The 16,854-nt window shown below is 44.2% G+C and overlaps 1 protein-coding gene across 6 annotated transcripts in view; it reads right to left on the reverse strand.

The window, feature by feature from the left end:
- Positions 1-16,854, reverse strand: part of DOCK4 (dedicator of cytokinesis 4) — a 289,016-nt gene that overhangs the window by 59,553 nt on the left and 212,609 nt on the right. For all 6 annotated transcript variants that reach the window (XM_085894107.1, XM_085894106.1, XM_085894104.1 and 3 more), the window contains 2 exons: positions 11,283-11,431; positions 3,995-4,080 (listed from right to left, as the gene is read on the reverse strand). In XM_085894107.1, the coding sequence (XP_085750233.1) occupies positions 3,995-4,080; positions 11,283-11,431 (235 nt within the window). The remainder of the gene's footprint in view (positions 1-3,994; positions 4,081-11,282; positions 11,432-16,854) is intronic.

Here is a 16,854-nt window from a genome sequence, read left to right on the forward strand (position 1 = left end):
ACAGCCTTTGCTGATTTCAGAACCCAGCATTTCAGAGGGACCTGATGAAAAAGATCTAATAGAGAGTTTACGCCAAGAGAACAGAGAATTGCGTACTGAACTGCAGTCATTCAAGAGCGAAACCCAGAAGGTGATGAAAAGTCTTCAGGAAAGAGTGTGTGAGATCGAGGCTGAGTTGGATAGTGATTGCAGCTGCCGGCAGCATGTGCAGGCTAACGCTCTAGCCCTGCAAGCTGAATTGGATGGGCTGTGCCGGCAGCAAGCCAAACAAAGCACGGCGAGGGCTCACGAGAGCTGAGAACAAAGTGAGGGCAAGTCAACGGCGATATGGGAAGATGAAGGAGAAACATAAAGAGTTGCATCAGCCAGGGTGATCTACAAGATTTTGGAGTGATAGACAAATTAAATAAATAATTAAACAAATAAATAATTTTAAAAAGTATGGAATCCAGGGAGTTTGAAAGCAACAAGTCCACAGGGGTGGATTGAAGTGTGCAAAGAAAATTTAGAAGGGGTGGATGACACTTTTAGACCCGACCAACCTGCGACAACTTACACTTAGGGTAAAGTGCTTTGATGCTTACTGTCCCAAGGGTTCAGTTTTACTAGAAATTGGGACATGGGTAATTCGGATGAGAGCGAGCGACAGCGACTGGATGGTCGATAAAGTGATTGATTTGGAAACCAACATTGTCTTATGGTGTTGATGTCTGTTATGTGTAAAGAATTGAGTTTTTTTGGAGAATGAATGCGAATTATAACAGGTAAGCAGGCCATGGCAGTGTAGGAACACGATCACCATTTTGCATTGCATTGTTTGAGAATTGAATAACAGCGGGGGAGGAAATGAGATGTTGGACTGTGTGAGTGGGGAAGATATGTGGATCCGCAGGAATGGATCAAGCTCTGGAGGAGCGGTGACTGTGACTCCCCCGAGGTAATTTGTCCCTGGCAGCTGGTAGTGTCTGAGGCTGCAAGAGAGCCTGGGTGTGTATGAGGCTGCAAGAGAGCCTGGATGTGTGGAGAAAAGGAGACCCGTCAGAGAGGAGGGTCTGATTTGGGCGGCCAGCCGTAAAGAAACCCCTGGCAATCCGTATGAGGCTGCGTGAGAGCCTGGATGTGAGGAGACCCTCCCCGACGAGGCGTACAGCAAAAGAGTTGTTTAGCTGTCAGGGACCAAATAGTTGAGGGGAGGCAAAGAAGTCGTAAGTCGGGCGACTTATTTTTGGACTGCGGACGGTACCTCCCCTCTGCCCAGTTGAGGATCACACATGTGTGTAATAACATTTAAGCCATGGTCTTGCAGGGTTGGAATGAATGATTGATATTGGATTTATATGTTTGAGTGAATGAGGGAAGGTTCACTGAATCCACATCACCAACCTGTACCAGAGAGACGGGGCTCGTGGAAATTTGAAATCGGTAAATTCGGATGGCTCTGCAGGTAACATTGGATATTGCGGCATCAACCGAGGAACGCAGTCTTTAGAAGGGGGTTGCACAGATGTTAAAAAGTTTTTTTATTTTATCTTTGGTTAAAGTTTTATCCGACATTATATTTTTGTGTGTATTCTGACATTTTCTACCCGTTCTAGGAGTTATGAGCGAGGAACCAAGAGATTTGCAAGTATTTTAATTGTTGTGTTTAAGGGGTGTAGAACATCAAGGAGAATTGGTAAGTTAGCTCCGGCTTGCTTCCCACAGCCCCTCCTAATTTATTTCATAGGCTAATTAGGTGTGAGTAGGTAAGTGGTAAGGCTGAAATGGTAACGTCTGCATTGAACCTTACAGAAGCTACGGTTCCGGGGGTCAGGGGAGGGGGGCTGTGTTACGGTTGTGGTGGTAGATGGAGGAAAGTTAGGACTGAATAGAGTTGTTTGGTCCATGGACGTGTAGGGTACACCTCGATGTCGTTAAGTAGGGAAACATGTGAGCTTAAGTGTTACGTGTCACCACACGAGGGGTGGTGCGGTGTTAGATAGGGATTACGAATAAGTTCCCCCAGTATGCGATTGCTCCCCTGTAAACTATTCCTACATTTTTGCATTTACAAGAGAGCCAAACGTGCCAAGCGGGCGGAGCCCCCGCCTTCCTGGGTTTCATGCGAGCAAGCCACGCCCCGGAGGAAACGGGGGTTCGGTGTGATGTCAGTCAGAGTGACGTCAGTCATTGTTGGTGACATATTTGGTTGCAGTCTTCTACTCCAAGGTATTTGTCTGATGCTTCGTTGTCTCGTCCCTGTATTGTTGTATCGAGGTCAGTTTTTATTACGTTATCCATTTTATTTGGTCTGTCTCGTACAAATGTGCACTTGGCATACTTACCTTGGCAAAATTACATTTGAATGTTGCAAGAGTACCATTTCACTAATTTGAGTCGTTCTGCCAATTTTTCATCGTTTGGTGCGAAGAGTTTTAAATCATCCACGTGCAGTACATGTGTCACCCTTCTCGTCTCTTTGGATGTTCGGGTGTATCCATGTCCTTGCTCATTATCGAGGTTGCTCATTAATGTGGGTGGGTCCAGGGCCAGGTAAAACAGGGCCAGGTAAAACAGGAGAAGCAAAAGGCTGTCACCCTGTAAAATCCCGCGACGCATCTTCACTCCTGGTATTTCAATATTCGATTCTGAGTGATGTAATATTAATGTGATACTGCAGAGCTCCATTGCTTTCTCAATCAGTTTGATTATTTTGGGGTTCATCTGGTACAATTGCATGCATTTTATCATCCATGAGTGTGAAACACCATCAAAAGCTTTTCTGGAGTTTATCCAGTCTGTGGACAATTTGGTTCTTGTCGTTTAAAAAATTTTGAGTATTAGATATAGGTGTAGGTGTAGGTGTACACACGTGTTAAAACGATGCAATCAGTGCGATGGTCACACGATTCCAGAGAAGACTTTATCAAGCATCCACATCCATTTCTACTCTTAGGCCACAAAGGTAAAAAAAGAGAAAAGCCTCAACCTTCCTATCTGAGTTTACGATTCCACACATACACAATGTATCGTCATTTTGTTTGGAAGAATTATTAGTTTTAATCCCAAATTATTCAAGAAATGGGTGAATATGTTTGACCTCCCAATGATCTTGTTAAAGTAATATTTTGGGTACGCAAGCATCATACCTCTTCATTGGTATTCTACATTACGATGAAATGTTTGCACCATGTTAATCAAATATGGCCAGAAACAGACTGCTTTTGATCTTTTATCCTCATAATTACGACCCTTCTGAGATACGATTTGGGGGATGCTGCAATCGAGCTCGAGAACTACAACTGCAAAGAAGCTTTCTGCGCAATGTTGTGAAAATCCCGCCACCGGTTTCAGTTGTGGTTTAAAATGTTCACGGCAACACAGATGGACGACACTCCACGGCACGAGCTCGACACGGAGCTTAGTTTCAGGTTCCCAAAAACATGAGGATTAAATAAGAAGTTGACAATTGCCTTTATCACATCTCTCGCCATATTTGAAATACCATTTCAAAGAACGACTTGTACTTGTATACAACAACCCCGTGAGAGATACACTGCACTCGGAATAAATTGCAAAAACACGATACAGCCAGAAATTACTCTTGTGAAAGGTAAGTGCAAATAGAACTACCCCACACCCCCTCCCCATTTGTTTTAAACGTGGAACAGAGGTCCAAAACGAGCTGAATAATTAAATAATCCACTTATAATACTGTACGACGTATCGAAGATAGGAAAGGCTAAATTGATCATAATTTTTTGTGAAAACATCTTTTCTTTGTATCGTAAGCGAGTTGTGAAAAATCGATTCCACGGTACTCATCAGATCGACAGTAAAGGGTCAAGTGCTCAAATCAGCTTGCCAAGGATGACGCCACAGATGCACACATGATCAAGATAATTAACACAGCATTTGAGATGAAGCAGGGTGGCACATCAAACCAAATGCACACGATGTAAACTGTTCAAGCATCTGCGCAGCACTCTCTGGGTGGCTCACACTCAAAACTTACAGGAGGCTGAAGAGCTCACGATAATTCTCATCTCCCTTTCCCTCTGCCACCAGACTGTCGAGCTTATCGACCAGCTCAGCTTCCACCTGAAGAGCAGCAAGAAAACAAGTTTAACATAAATATACACCATCAGAGGGTCTTTAAAAATTATCGGCTTTTTGCCCTCTGATTACAATGCATAATCCATCCATCCATCCATCGGGACCATACTCTGTGCAAAGCGTTGGTGCTGCCTGAGCAGTCTCCTGGGCTATTGAGCACAGTCCTGGACGGGTCACCACTCCGACACAGGCAGAGTCAACCCCACCTGGTATAAATTCAACAGCCGAGCGAGATTTGAACTCGGGTTCCTAACAATGCACACACAATCCTCGAGTAATGCTTCAATAACTCATCCTTCAGTCACTCACCCCAATTGGAGGATCCATCGCTAATGAGGAATTCCATTAATAAACTTCCCCAATTAGCATTGGTCACGTGATATTTTATGTGAGAATGTAAGCGTGTATAAAGAGGAGGTGCACTGGCGAATGTCAATGATGAAAACATGGGAAAGTATAAATATCCACACGAGTCCATAAAGCAAATGCAAGTGAACACTTCCACTACAGTGAGCCTTGTTACCTCCACAAAGGTAGTTGCAAGAGCAGTACCATTTTGGGCCGGGGTCAGAAAGTCAAATTCAGTACCAGAAAGTGCAATTACGGGCACTTTTCAAAACATTTTTAAACAAAACCTTGGATATGCAGTCAACATTGTGGGACACATGAAATATAAGGCACGATTTTTTTGATTTGACCGCCGGTTTATGTCCCGGGCAGTGTGACCACTCCTCATTTTCATAAATGCCAAGGTGAGCCAATGAAAAAAGCCAAGAATTCACAAGGTTTTCAGAAAAGCGATGATAATAATAGAAAACCTCTATGCCAAGAAAACCTAGAGAAAACCAAGACGCCAAGATGAACAACGAATAGCCAAGATCTTGTGAAAAAAGCCAAGGAGTAGTCACACTGGTCCCGGGGTGGGGACTTCAGGCCACAGGGGTCGAAACGGGAAAACATTTTTTTCACTCAAACTTTCATATTGGGTCATTCTTGGTGGAACCATTTGCCATCTTTCAACTTTACTTTAGGTGGGAAGCATGGAGATTTGCCATCGGGTGCCATCGACTTCGCCCGAGTTACACGTGATAGAACGCCCAATGCAATAGCTGTCCCCATCTTGGAAATGCGAAAAGTGTTTGACCTGATGGTCTGAGTATTATTCATTTCAATATTATACGGCTAGGAAGGTTACGACGACTACGACTACGAGTACTACAATAGCCTCGGTGTGCCCACCTTCATGTGGGGTCAGCCGGAAAACATTCATGAAATTTTGGCCCAAATCATTCAAGAACTGTCTGGCCAGTGCAGACATTCAACTAACGAAAGGTGATAGCAATTTGTACGTTGTTTATGGTGTTGGCGACACCTCGCCAACTGTCCACAGACGACACAGTGGGATCTTCAACATCTCCAAACAACCGGTGCGGGCAGACGGGTCCTCCGGCTTAACGTTCTCCCAATGGACGACGCACTTTGTGATGCAACGCCCTGCCTGTGAAGCGCTATTCCGACAATTTTATAATCAGGGTAGGAATCAAACCCACAAAAAACAGCTCAAAAGTAAGTGCATTACCTCTTCACCAAGCTTTCGGCGATGGGAAGGAGCTGTTGTGTGCTGTACATATTTGTGTCCACGTTAAAAGAAAAGCACCAAAACACCCAAAGAAGAAAAATTCACTCCAAGCATCGTTATGGTGCGCACAGAGAGCAATCCATTTACAGTGTTCAGTCGAAAGATTATCACGTTCAACTTCCACAGGAAGAAACAGCAAACTGAAAGCCAATTGGGATCTTATGTACAAGCACACTTGCGTGAAGGAAATTAAGCATTCGCACCTCACGACATTTTTTGTCTCCACAAACCTCCTCAGCATCTAATGTTTGTAGTAATAGGCTTTAACTCAAATCAAGGACTTCAGTTACCAATTCAGATCTCCAATCCTATTCGATTTACAGCATCACCTCCTTTGGTAAACCTCCGAATCGGTTATCACTGCACCTCTTAGTTTCAATGCTAAAAACTTACAATAAAAAATTAAATTAAATAAATAAATAAAAACATTGAAAAATTGCAAAATTATTTCAACGCTTGGTCTATTCTTGTGATTCGGTAAGATTTGGACTGCCCCGACTCGGTAACTTCATCCCACACGTACAGAGAGAGCATTTTGCTTTGACTGAAGATCCGAGTAAATAATAATAATGTGGTGGCTCATGGGATTTGCAGATTATTGAGAACGAGCAAAAATACCCATCCCCGGTGATTGGAAAAGTTTTACGTTAATCTCTCAATTTTAATTATTTCATGTACTTTAAAAAAGGTTAATTGCGTTGAACACCAAAAAAAAATAATCTGGCATTTTCAATGAGAGACTAATTGGTTGTCCTGTTTGCCAAATATTGCTATATTGGTCATTGGCTTCAATTTATGGCCTCAAAACGGCTTCTGAGGCCACGGCCACATCGCCCTTGTTCCATCCTGCACAAAGTTGTATCATCATCCTGAGTATGGAGTTTGTAGCTTTGAAGGTGGGTATGAGGAACAGACTGGGAGAGCGAAAGAGAGAGAGTGAAAGAGAGAGCGAGAGCGAGAGCGAGAGCGACAGAGACAGAGACAGAGACAGAGACAGAGAGAGACAGAGAGATTTCTTGAAGAACAAGAACAAGAAGAACAAGAAGAAGAACAAGAAGAAGAAGAACAAGAAGAAGAACAAGAAGAAGAAGAACAAGAAGAAGAACAAGAAGAAGAAGGCACTTGCAACCAAAAGTAAACTAGATCAACTCCACAAATTTGAGCAATAAGCAAGAGCAGACCCGGCCCCAAGTGACGTTTCACCAGCTTCACAGCAGGCTTCCTCAGGCCATTAACCAATCTACCTCTTCACCTCAGTCAGGTCAGGTTAGATCTGTGACCTGCTCCAGGTACCATGTAAACCTGTACTAACCTGTTCCATGGTCGGGTTGTCGGCGACTAAACCGTCTCCCCCACCAGGTTTTCTGGTGAGGAGGGTGTTTGGATATGGACACCCAGCAGGATTAAAAACAAAACCTGTCAAAGGGCGGAGGAGCTCCTTGTGAGCCAACGGCCATCCATATCTAGTGCCCAACTGTGTCTGCGGACGTCCTCCTGCAGTTGGGTTACTTTTTATTAGGAGGTTGGTGGCAGGATTTGCACTCCGGCCACCGTAAAACCCTTCATTCCGCAAAACACACAAAAGCAAAAAAATCTGAAAACCCACTCCGTGGGAGTACCTCCTGTGCAGCTTCCCTTCGCAGGGCAGCTCACCGGATGACGGGATTGGGGCAAAGCCTTCGGGACCCCCAATCTTTGATGATAGGAGGGAAACCACGGGGTAACCTCCCTGGGTCAGATTGCGGGAGAGTGTGTTGGAGTGGTGCTGAGGTGTCGTCCACCAGACGGTGGTCTCCTTGGGTTAACCTGAGACGGTCTCTTCGGGTGAGTGCCTGGAATATCCTATCCCTAAGAGAGGATGATCACCTGTCTATGTTATCATCTGAGCTCAAGCGTTTGGACATTGGGATTGCAGCTCTCTCTGAGGTTCGGAGACCAGATTGCGGCGAGATAATGGTGGGTGGTTACACCTACTATTGGTCTGGTCGCTCTGATGGTTACCATACCCAAGGAGTTGCTGTAGCTGTGTCCAATAAACTGACCCCAATGATAATTGAGGTAACAGCGGTCAACGAGCGTATTATGAGATTAAGGATTCGTCACTCCTTAGGTGTCATTTCCCTGGTCTCTGTTTATGCTCCGACTGAGGAGAGTGATCTCACCGTGAAGGATGCATTCTACGCCACACTCGAGTCTGTGGTTGATCAGTGCCCCAGACCAGATACACTTCTAGTCTTGGGGGATTTCAATGCATCGACTGGAACTGATAGGGATGGTTATGAGATGTGTGTTGGTCCCCATGGGTCAGGAACTATGAACCAGAATAGCACCAAGTTCCTTGACTTTGCAAGAAGTCATGGACTTAGGGTGGCTGGTTCATGGTTTCAGCGCCCACAAGCTCATCGCTGGACTTGGTATTCCAACGCTGGCGGTGCGGCAAAGGAGATTGACCATGTCCTCATTGACGGTCGCTGGAGGATGATCCAGAACTGCAGGGTCCACCGGAGTGCTCAGTTCCTCAATACTGACCACAGACTTGTAGCAACTCTAAAGCTGCACCTTAAATCCTGGAGAATGGTACCATCCCAGCCGAGGCTGGATGTTGGCAAGCTCAGGGATGAGAGAGCAGCTGAGGAGTTTACGAACAGGCTGAGTGGACACTTGGGGGGTCTGGGTGCTTTGGGGGGTCCTGAAGAGTTGTGGAGTGCCTTCAAGACCACCGTCCTTGATGTTGACGGTGGATGTCTTGGAATTCACCGCAGGGCAAAGAAGAATTTTGTCACTCAAGGGACACTGGATACCATTGACCAGAGTCACAGGGCCAGGCTGAATGGCAGAGCTGAGCTGTTCAGGGAGCTGAGGCGTAAAACTGTACGTGCACTGAGGGTGGACAAGGAGGCCTATGTGCGAGGAATCTGTGAGGGGGTAGAGCATCACCTGTGTACAGGTGATTCTCGTCCCGCTTACAGGGGAATTCGCGCATTACGTTCATCCAAGCCCATCCCTCAGAGCACTGCAGTTAGAGCAGAGAGTGGTAGGCTCTTGACAGAGGAGTCTGAAGTGAAGGCCCGCTGGGCCGGTTACTTTGAGCGGTTGTACCAGGCTGATCCCCCAGCTGTCGAGTTGGACGTCAAGGGTGTTACAATTCCTGTTGCTGACCCTCGAATCAACTGTGGTCCACCTACGCTTGTGGAAACATGGGCTGAGGTGAACCGGTTGAAACAGGGCAAAGCTCCAGGGATCTGTGGCATCCATGCCGAACTTCTCAAGGCTGGTGGAAATGGTGCACTCGTGTCGTTGCATGCAGTTTTGTGCTCTGCCTGGAACACAGGCATCATCCCAACTGATTGGAAGAGGGGCCTTGTTGTCCCTCTCTGGAAAGGGAAGGGTGATCGCCAAGACTGCAACAACTACCGAGGGGTGACGCTGCTCTCAGTGCCGGGTAAGGTTTTTGCTCGGATAATTCTTGATAGGGTTCGCCACCATCTGCTTGAGCACCAGCATCCAGAGCAGTCAGGCTTTACACCAAAGAGGTCAACGATTGACCGTATCTTTGCTCTTAGTGTCCTCACCGAACGCAGACGAGAGTTTCGGCAGGGGCTGCTTGCAGCCTATGTTGATCTCTGTAAAGCGTTCGATTCAGTGAATCGGGATGCCCTCTGGAGGATCTTGGTCTTCGTGAGGTGCCACCAAAACTGATCGATCTGATGTCTGAACTCTACTCTGGTACTGAGAGTGCTGTGAAGTGTGGTGGTACCATCTCTGACTTATTTCCAGTTGTTACTGGAGTTCGTCAGGTGTGTGTACTGGCCCCCACACTTTTCAGCACTTGTATGGACTGGATTTTAGGGAGGATGTCGGAGAGATCAAGCTGCGGTGCATCGTTTGGGAATGTCAAGATCTCGGACCTTGATTTTGCAGATGATGCAGTCATCTTTGCGGAGACTTTAGGTATCCTTTTGGGGGCCCTCGAGCTGCTGAATGAGGAGTCGGAGCCGCTGGGATTACGGGTTTCTTGGGTCAAAACTAAGATCCAGGCTTTCGGTGACATCTTGGATGCTGCTGTCCTGTCTGTGTCTGTTTGTGGTGAGGATGTTGAAGTCGTGGAGAGATTCACTTACCTTGGCAGTGATATTCATGTCTCTGCTGGCTGCGAGTCAGAGGTCAATAGACATCTGGGTCGGGCCTGGGGAGTCATGGATTCACTGGATCATGGGGTGTGGCGCAGCCGGTACCTGTGCGGGAGAACGAAAGTCCGAGTCTTCAGGTCCTTGGTACTTCCAGTCTTGCTCTATGGATGCGAGACTTGGACTCTGACCAAGGATCTGAGACGGAGACTTAATTCCTTTGGTACCAGGTCTCTTCGGAGAATCCTTGGCTATCGCTGGTCGGATTTTGTGTCCAACGAGCGGTTGCTGAGAGAGACTCAAATGAGATTTGTTTCCTGCATTGTCCGTGAGCGTCAGTTGCGGCTGTATGGACATGTGGCTCGTTTTCCTGACGCTGATCCTGCTCACCAGATTCTCTCAGCGGGGGAGTCTCGTGAGTGGAGGAGGCCAGTGGGCCGACCACGTGCCTCGTGGTTGCAGCAGGTTGACCATCATCTCAAGGAGATGGGAATGGGCCTGGCATCTGCCTGGGGGATGGCCATACGGAGGCCCCTGGAGTACCGGTGGAAAGTGGACGCAGCGACGCGCTGTTCTGGCACATGCTCCCATACCTGACCTGACCTGACCTCTTCACCAAGTGATGCCATGTTGACAATAGATTGCTCTTTAAAATTAATATCAACACGTGTTCCCTCACAAGGAACTATGATGCAGGAGGAGGCCATCAGGCCCATCAAAGCCTGCACTAGCATTTCCAGCTGAAGGTTGTTTGCCCATGCTCTATCTTTTAAAATGCTGAGTGGTAAGCAAGGAAGCAGCACGTATGATTAAAAAAAATTAATCTTTGGTACGACTTGGCCGGGGTTCGAACCACCGACCTCCCAGACTCAGAGCAGGCGCTCTAACCATTGCACCACCGAGGGGTGGGGGAGGCAGGAGTGGAGGTTTGTCACTGAGGGGGTGGGAGTGGAGGTTTTGGGGCTTCCATAATTTTCTAATATATGTCACAGTCGACCTTAAAGCAGGATGGACCACAAAGCTTCCCTTTCACTTAACCAGTGCTCAAGCGTTGAGGTGGATTATCAATGACATCTGAGCAGGAAGTCCAAGGGATGGCATGAACCCCAAAACGAACAAGTTAAAACACATTGAAAAAAAACAAAAGTCTTATTTTATCTTAATGGATTATATTGGCACAAAGTTAAACACAATGGTTTTCTATCTTCCCAATAATACATGCCAAAACAATTATTGTGGTGCGACACACGACGGCCAAAATACTGGAACTTGACCAGACAAGGTTATAGCATCCAAGCAATTCTTAGGAATTATCGTATCAGACACAACACAGACACAAACAACCTACTGTGTTGCCAAGGTAACAAATACAATAGCAGCACAAAAGACGAGGAATAGCTTGTTTGAGCACCCAGCCTTGCCTGCTTGAGACTGCCATATCGCCGCTGCTCCCAGTCGATCATGTCATGAAAGATCGGGATCATGACACTGCGTAGCTCAGCCTGTGGTACGAGCGTGACACCCAGGAAAGGCCCGATCATGCCAGGGATGAAGTGCATTTTATGTTCAGCTGTTCGAAAGAGGCCAAAGACAAGAGATATACATATTTCAAAACAAAGCACAAAACAATAACTCCTTGAGGGTAATGTTTGATGCGGCATTTTCAAGACCTGGATACGCGTTTCGGCCTTAAATGATGTCACAAGTAAGACAAAAAAAAAAGGTTCAAAATGCAAGGCTGAATGTAGGCTTGGCCTGTTTGACCCCACATTGCACGAGGGGAACTTTTAGCAAGTGATTGATTTGCATCGCTCAATGTGTCATAAGCAGACGCTGACCAATCAATGGGAAGAAGCAGACGTCAGAAATCCTCAACTCAACTGAGACTGCGAAACGACTGAAGTATGATAGTCCGGATGTCAAACACCATTTTTCAAGATGACCTTGCATCAGGGTCCGCACAATGTTTTTCTGCATTTTTGTGATCACCAGATCATCTGAATGAATATTCCGATTGATGCCACTCTGGCACCCTTGAGCATTTTTGTAGAAACCCATTAATATGCAAATTAGCGGTGGCCATTGTCAAAATTACTATTTTTCTTAATATCTCCAAAAGTAAGCATCCAAACAGCCTGGTTGAGGTGTCTACACCCATGTTTTTAGGGTCACTGGTCATGATAAACCCACTTACAATTTGACAACATTTAAATTTAGCTCATTTGTATGCAAATTATCAGTCACCATTATCAAAATTACAATTTTTCTTAATATCTCCTGAAGTAAGCATCCAAATAGCCTGGTTGATGTGTCCAAACCCATGTTTTTAGGGTCACTGGTCATGATAAACCTACTTACAATTTGATAACATTGAAATTTAGCTCATTAATATGCAAATTAGCAGTCACCATTATTGAAAATGTAGATAAATAGACATAGAGAGAAAAAAAAAACACTTCGGTCTTTGTGAATATAGATCACTTTATTATTCATATAGATTCAACAATTTGACAGTATGCAATGAAAGAAGCTAACAACATGAACAAAAGAAGACATTCCTGTGTAAATCAAATGTTCATATATATATATATATATATATATATATATATATATATATATATATATATATATATATATATATATATATATATATATATATATATGTCAGGTTTGTAAACCTAATGAAGGCTACTTCAGTGCTTGGTGTCTCATTCAGTGTCAGAGTCAACATCAAGGGCAAATGCAGCAGCTGTCTTGGTGCGCTCATTCCTGCAGCCAGTATCTCCATGGCACATACAGAAAACTGTACTGGGTAAATCGCTCAGGATAAACCCATTTAACATTAACGCCACTCGATACAGCTGTTGGTCGTTTGTGAAGATGGTTAAGGTTTGTCCACACTCTGCGGTCAAACGTTTTCCCTCCATTGCTGTAAACATTGTGTCCAGATCATCTGGATCCATATCTATGAGTGTTGTGTAAATGGCCCTCGTTGCAGGTTGGATGGATCGTCCTTGCTCTCTGCAGAGCTTCGTATTAAAGCCACCAAACTCTGGTGTGTTCTGATCAGAAGTGATTTGCTTCAGAAAAGAGAAATCCAAATCTTGAACTCTCCTGAGTTGTATAGCTTGATGAGCCAATACGCGGAGAGGTAACACCACACGTGTGGCTTCTTCAACTGGCATCGCTGGTTTCTCAGGTTCCTTGTACCTTTGAACCGAAATGTCTTCCGTCACAGGTGTCTTCATTTCATCACGGGTCAATTGTCTGATGATGGCTTCATCTTCAGATGTGGAAGATATCTCCTGATCTTTTATGGTAAGTAGTACTACAAGAGAATGTGTTGAAACGAGTCCATTCTGGGATGAGATATTTGTGTCGAAGTTGTCAGCAACAACCTGAACGAGGCCACATTCAGCATTGGTGGTTCCCCTAATCCCGGAGTGAACAGTTGCATCCTTTGCTGCTGATCCCTTGAAACGCTGATACTCATCAGAGGAACAGGTCACACAATAGTTGTACAACTGCTCGATGAGGCTTTTACGACTGACTAGAACTCCCAGTGCTATTTGGAGTGTAGTTGGTTAATTGGTGATCATATTCATTATGATGTTTCCTATCAGAGCTCCTGGAAGTGTGCAGTCAAGTTTAGCTGATATTTTGGAGAGTAGCAATTGAAGGGTTGAACTCACTGCTTCATGAGCAATATCTGTATTAATTATAGTCTGATAGGAACTGGGGTCGGATGACAACTGCTTAGATTCCTGTGCAACCTTCTTGGCAATTCGTTCTATGGAAACATCAATGGCGTCATCTTCATCTGATGCTACTAAGTTGATCGCAGTTGATGCTCTGCTGCGAAACAAGATTAAACGAGCGACACCTTCACCAGACAGAACCAGAAGCTCAGAGCCAAGTATATCCAACAATTTGGATAACATGGTTCGTCGAGAGTATAGCTTTCCTCCATGATCCTTGTACATATTGTAGACTTCTACTGAATTCCAGATGTGCAACATGTCGTTTTTCATCGATAGGATGGTAGAACTGACAGCTGGCTCAATGTCCTGAGTTTCTCTGCCACTGTGTGCTGCTGCTGCAACAGAACGGGGCGCCATGAAGGACTTTCTGCAGTCATCGTGATATCTCGCATCAGCAGCATGAAGATCGCTGATTGCGCCCATTAATCATATCTTGACCTGGCGTTCTTCTTCATCCTGGCGGGAATCGATAACATCTAGAATAGTTTGTTTGGAAGTTGTCCGATCAACACGATCTGCAGTCCGACAAAGGAGAACTCGCCACCAACGATTAGGATTCTTCTTATCAAAGTCCATGATGCACTTTTCTCTGCAAAAAATGCAATGTTCTTGAAAGTCAAATACTGTCGTCTTTGAACGGCGGCTTCTTTTGCTTGTTGAAGCATCTTCCAAACAGACATTACTCATTCGTTTCAAGTGTCTTTCTATGTGTGAGTGTGATGTGTACATTGACACACAGTCTCTATGGCATTTGAGCTCGATAGATTCGTCTGCCTGTAATCTCTGTTCAAGCTCTTCATGTATACCATCTTGTTTTGCTTTGCTTGTCCGGATGATACTTCGCACTCTGTCTGGACCAACTGATACCAGAGGTTTTCCAGCTTTAGTTGCATCGCAGGGACTGAAGAAACAGTCTCCCATGGTGATGGAGCCTCAACCTGTAACAATAGAGGTAATTATAAACATCAGTAAACACATAATTTATTTGTTTATATTTTCAAAAATTCTCAGGAAACAGGTTCCACCCTGTGTACTTTTAAAAATCAATAAAATACACAGTTGCTTTCAGACAGATCATGTTAAATAATAAAATAAAACAACCTGCTTGCAAATAACATTGATCATTCTACTGTATCAGAAGACATTACTCTTACTTAAAACTCAGTTCTCCATGTTTCTTTCATTACATTACAAGCCTCAACTTACTTGATCAGAAACAGTTCATGCTGTTGATCTTCTGAGGTCAGCCATTTCTTCACAACTGTACTGGGGATAAACGGCTCTGCGCAAGTTATTTTCAAACAGTTTTGTTGTTGTTGTATAACTGTACTGCAAAAACGCCGATCGGCGCGGACAAATTCAGGGGACAGGGTTATGCAAATTTGCATATTAAAGAGCTAAATTTCAATGATATCAAATTGTAAGTGGGTTTATCATGACCAGTGACCCTAAAAACATGGGTTTGGACACCTCAACCAGGCTATTTGGATGCTTACTTATGGAGATATTAAGAAAAATTGTTATTTCGATAATGGCGACTGCTAATTTGCATATTAATAAGCTAAATTTCAATGTCATCAAATTGTAAGTGGGTTTATCATGACCAGTGACCCTAAAAACATGGGTTTGGACACCTCAACCAGGCTATTTGGATGCTTACTATTGGAGATATTAAGAAAAATTGTTATTTTGATAATGGCGACTGCTAATTTGCATATTAATGAGCTAAATTTCAATGGTATCAAATTTTAAGTGGGTTTATCATGACCAGTGACCCTAAAAACATGGGTTTGGACACCTCAACCAGGCTGTTTGGATGCTTACTTATGGAGATATAAAGAAAAATTGTTATTTCGATAATGGCGACTGCTAATTTGCATATTAATGAGCTAAATTTCAATGTTATCAAATTTTAAGTGGGTTTATCATGACCAGTGACCCTAAAAACATGGGTTTGGACACCTCAACCTGGCAGTTTGGATGCTTACTTATGGAGATATTAAGATAAATTGTTATTTTGATAATGGCGACTGCTAATTTGCATATTAATGAGCAAAATTTAAATGTTGTCAAATTTTAAGTGGGTTTATCATGACCAGTGGCCCTAAAAACATGGGTGTAGACACCTCAACCAGGCTATTTGGATGCTTACTTTTGGAGATATTAAGAAAAATAGTAATTTCGACAATGGCCACCGCTAATTTGCATATTAATGGGTTTCTACAAAAATGCTCAAGGGTGCCAGAGTGGCATCAATCGGAATATTCATTCAGATGTTCTGGTGATCACAAAAATGCAGAAAAACATTGTGCGGACCCTAATGCACACTTTTCTGGCCAACACTCAGACTATAATGAACTTGCAGGCTTTAGACTGATCTTATATACACATCCTTCTACTCATGTACGTATTGTAGGTTCGGGTTGTACTTGTTTGATAAAATTGTAAAGCAATTCCATTTTACACAAGACCAAGGGATGTTAAACTACAATTTTTGCATAAAACGGAAACCCTATTATATAATTTGTTGGTGAGCGGCCTAAAGAATGACAGAATGCAAGTTCTGCTCCACATGTAGCATGTTTGTTAACATATCAGACACAACACAGATAATGAATGACCAACTGTGCTGCCGAGACATAATGGGGGCCTCATGGGAGTGCCATCGGGGAAGGGGGGTTGGGGAGGTTGGCGATTGAAGGATGGGAGGAGGTTTGGAGATCTTTGTAACAGTTTGAATGAATGCAACCAAACTTAGCACCGATACTGGGAGACAATATTGGGGGATTGTAATTATTGGAGGGAGGGGTGGAGGAGGGGAAATGGAGGGGCATGGGGGGGGGTTCTCTATATTGGTGTCCGGCTACTCACGTCAATGCTATGGGCCACAGTGCTATCAACTGGGCTTGAATAATGGGGACCCCATGGGGGATTTATGGTAAAAAAAAAAAGATTAAAAATAAAAATAAAAATAGATTTTCTTGGAAAAGAAGGAGAGGGAATCTCTAACGGCCTAATTGACTGCCACCAAACCTGGCAGGAATAGTGTCAGCTCCATGGGTGGGGGGGTAAATGATGAAAGAATGAAGTTTTTATTTTAAATAAATGTTCAGATTCAAGGAGGGATTTGCAATATGGGGAAGGATGATCCATTGAACCACTTTAATACATCATGAACAAACTTTTCAACGATATAGTAGGCCCCATTGGAAACAGAATAGTGAAGGGAGGG

This window comes from Eptatretus burgeri, chromosome 9 (genome assembly GCF_056783735.1).
Source record: "Eptatretus burgeri isolate ZD-2024b chromosome 9, Ebu_testis_v1, whole genome shotgun sequence".
Lineage (NCBI taxonomy): Eukaryota > Metazoa > Chordata > Myxini > Myxiniformes > Myxinidae > Eptatretus > Eptatretus burgeri.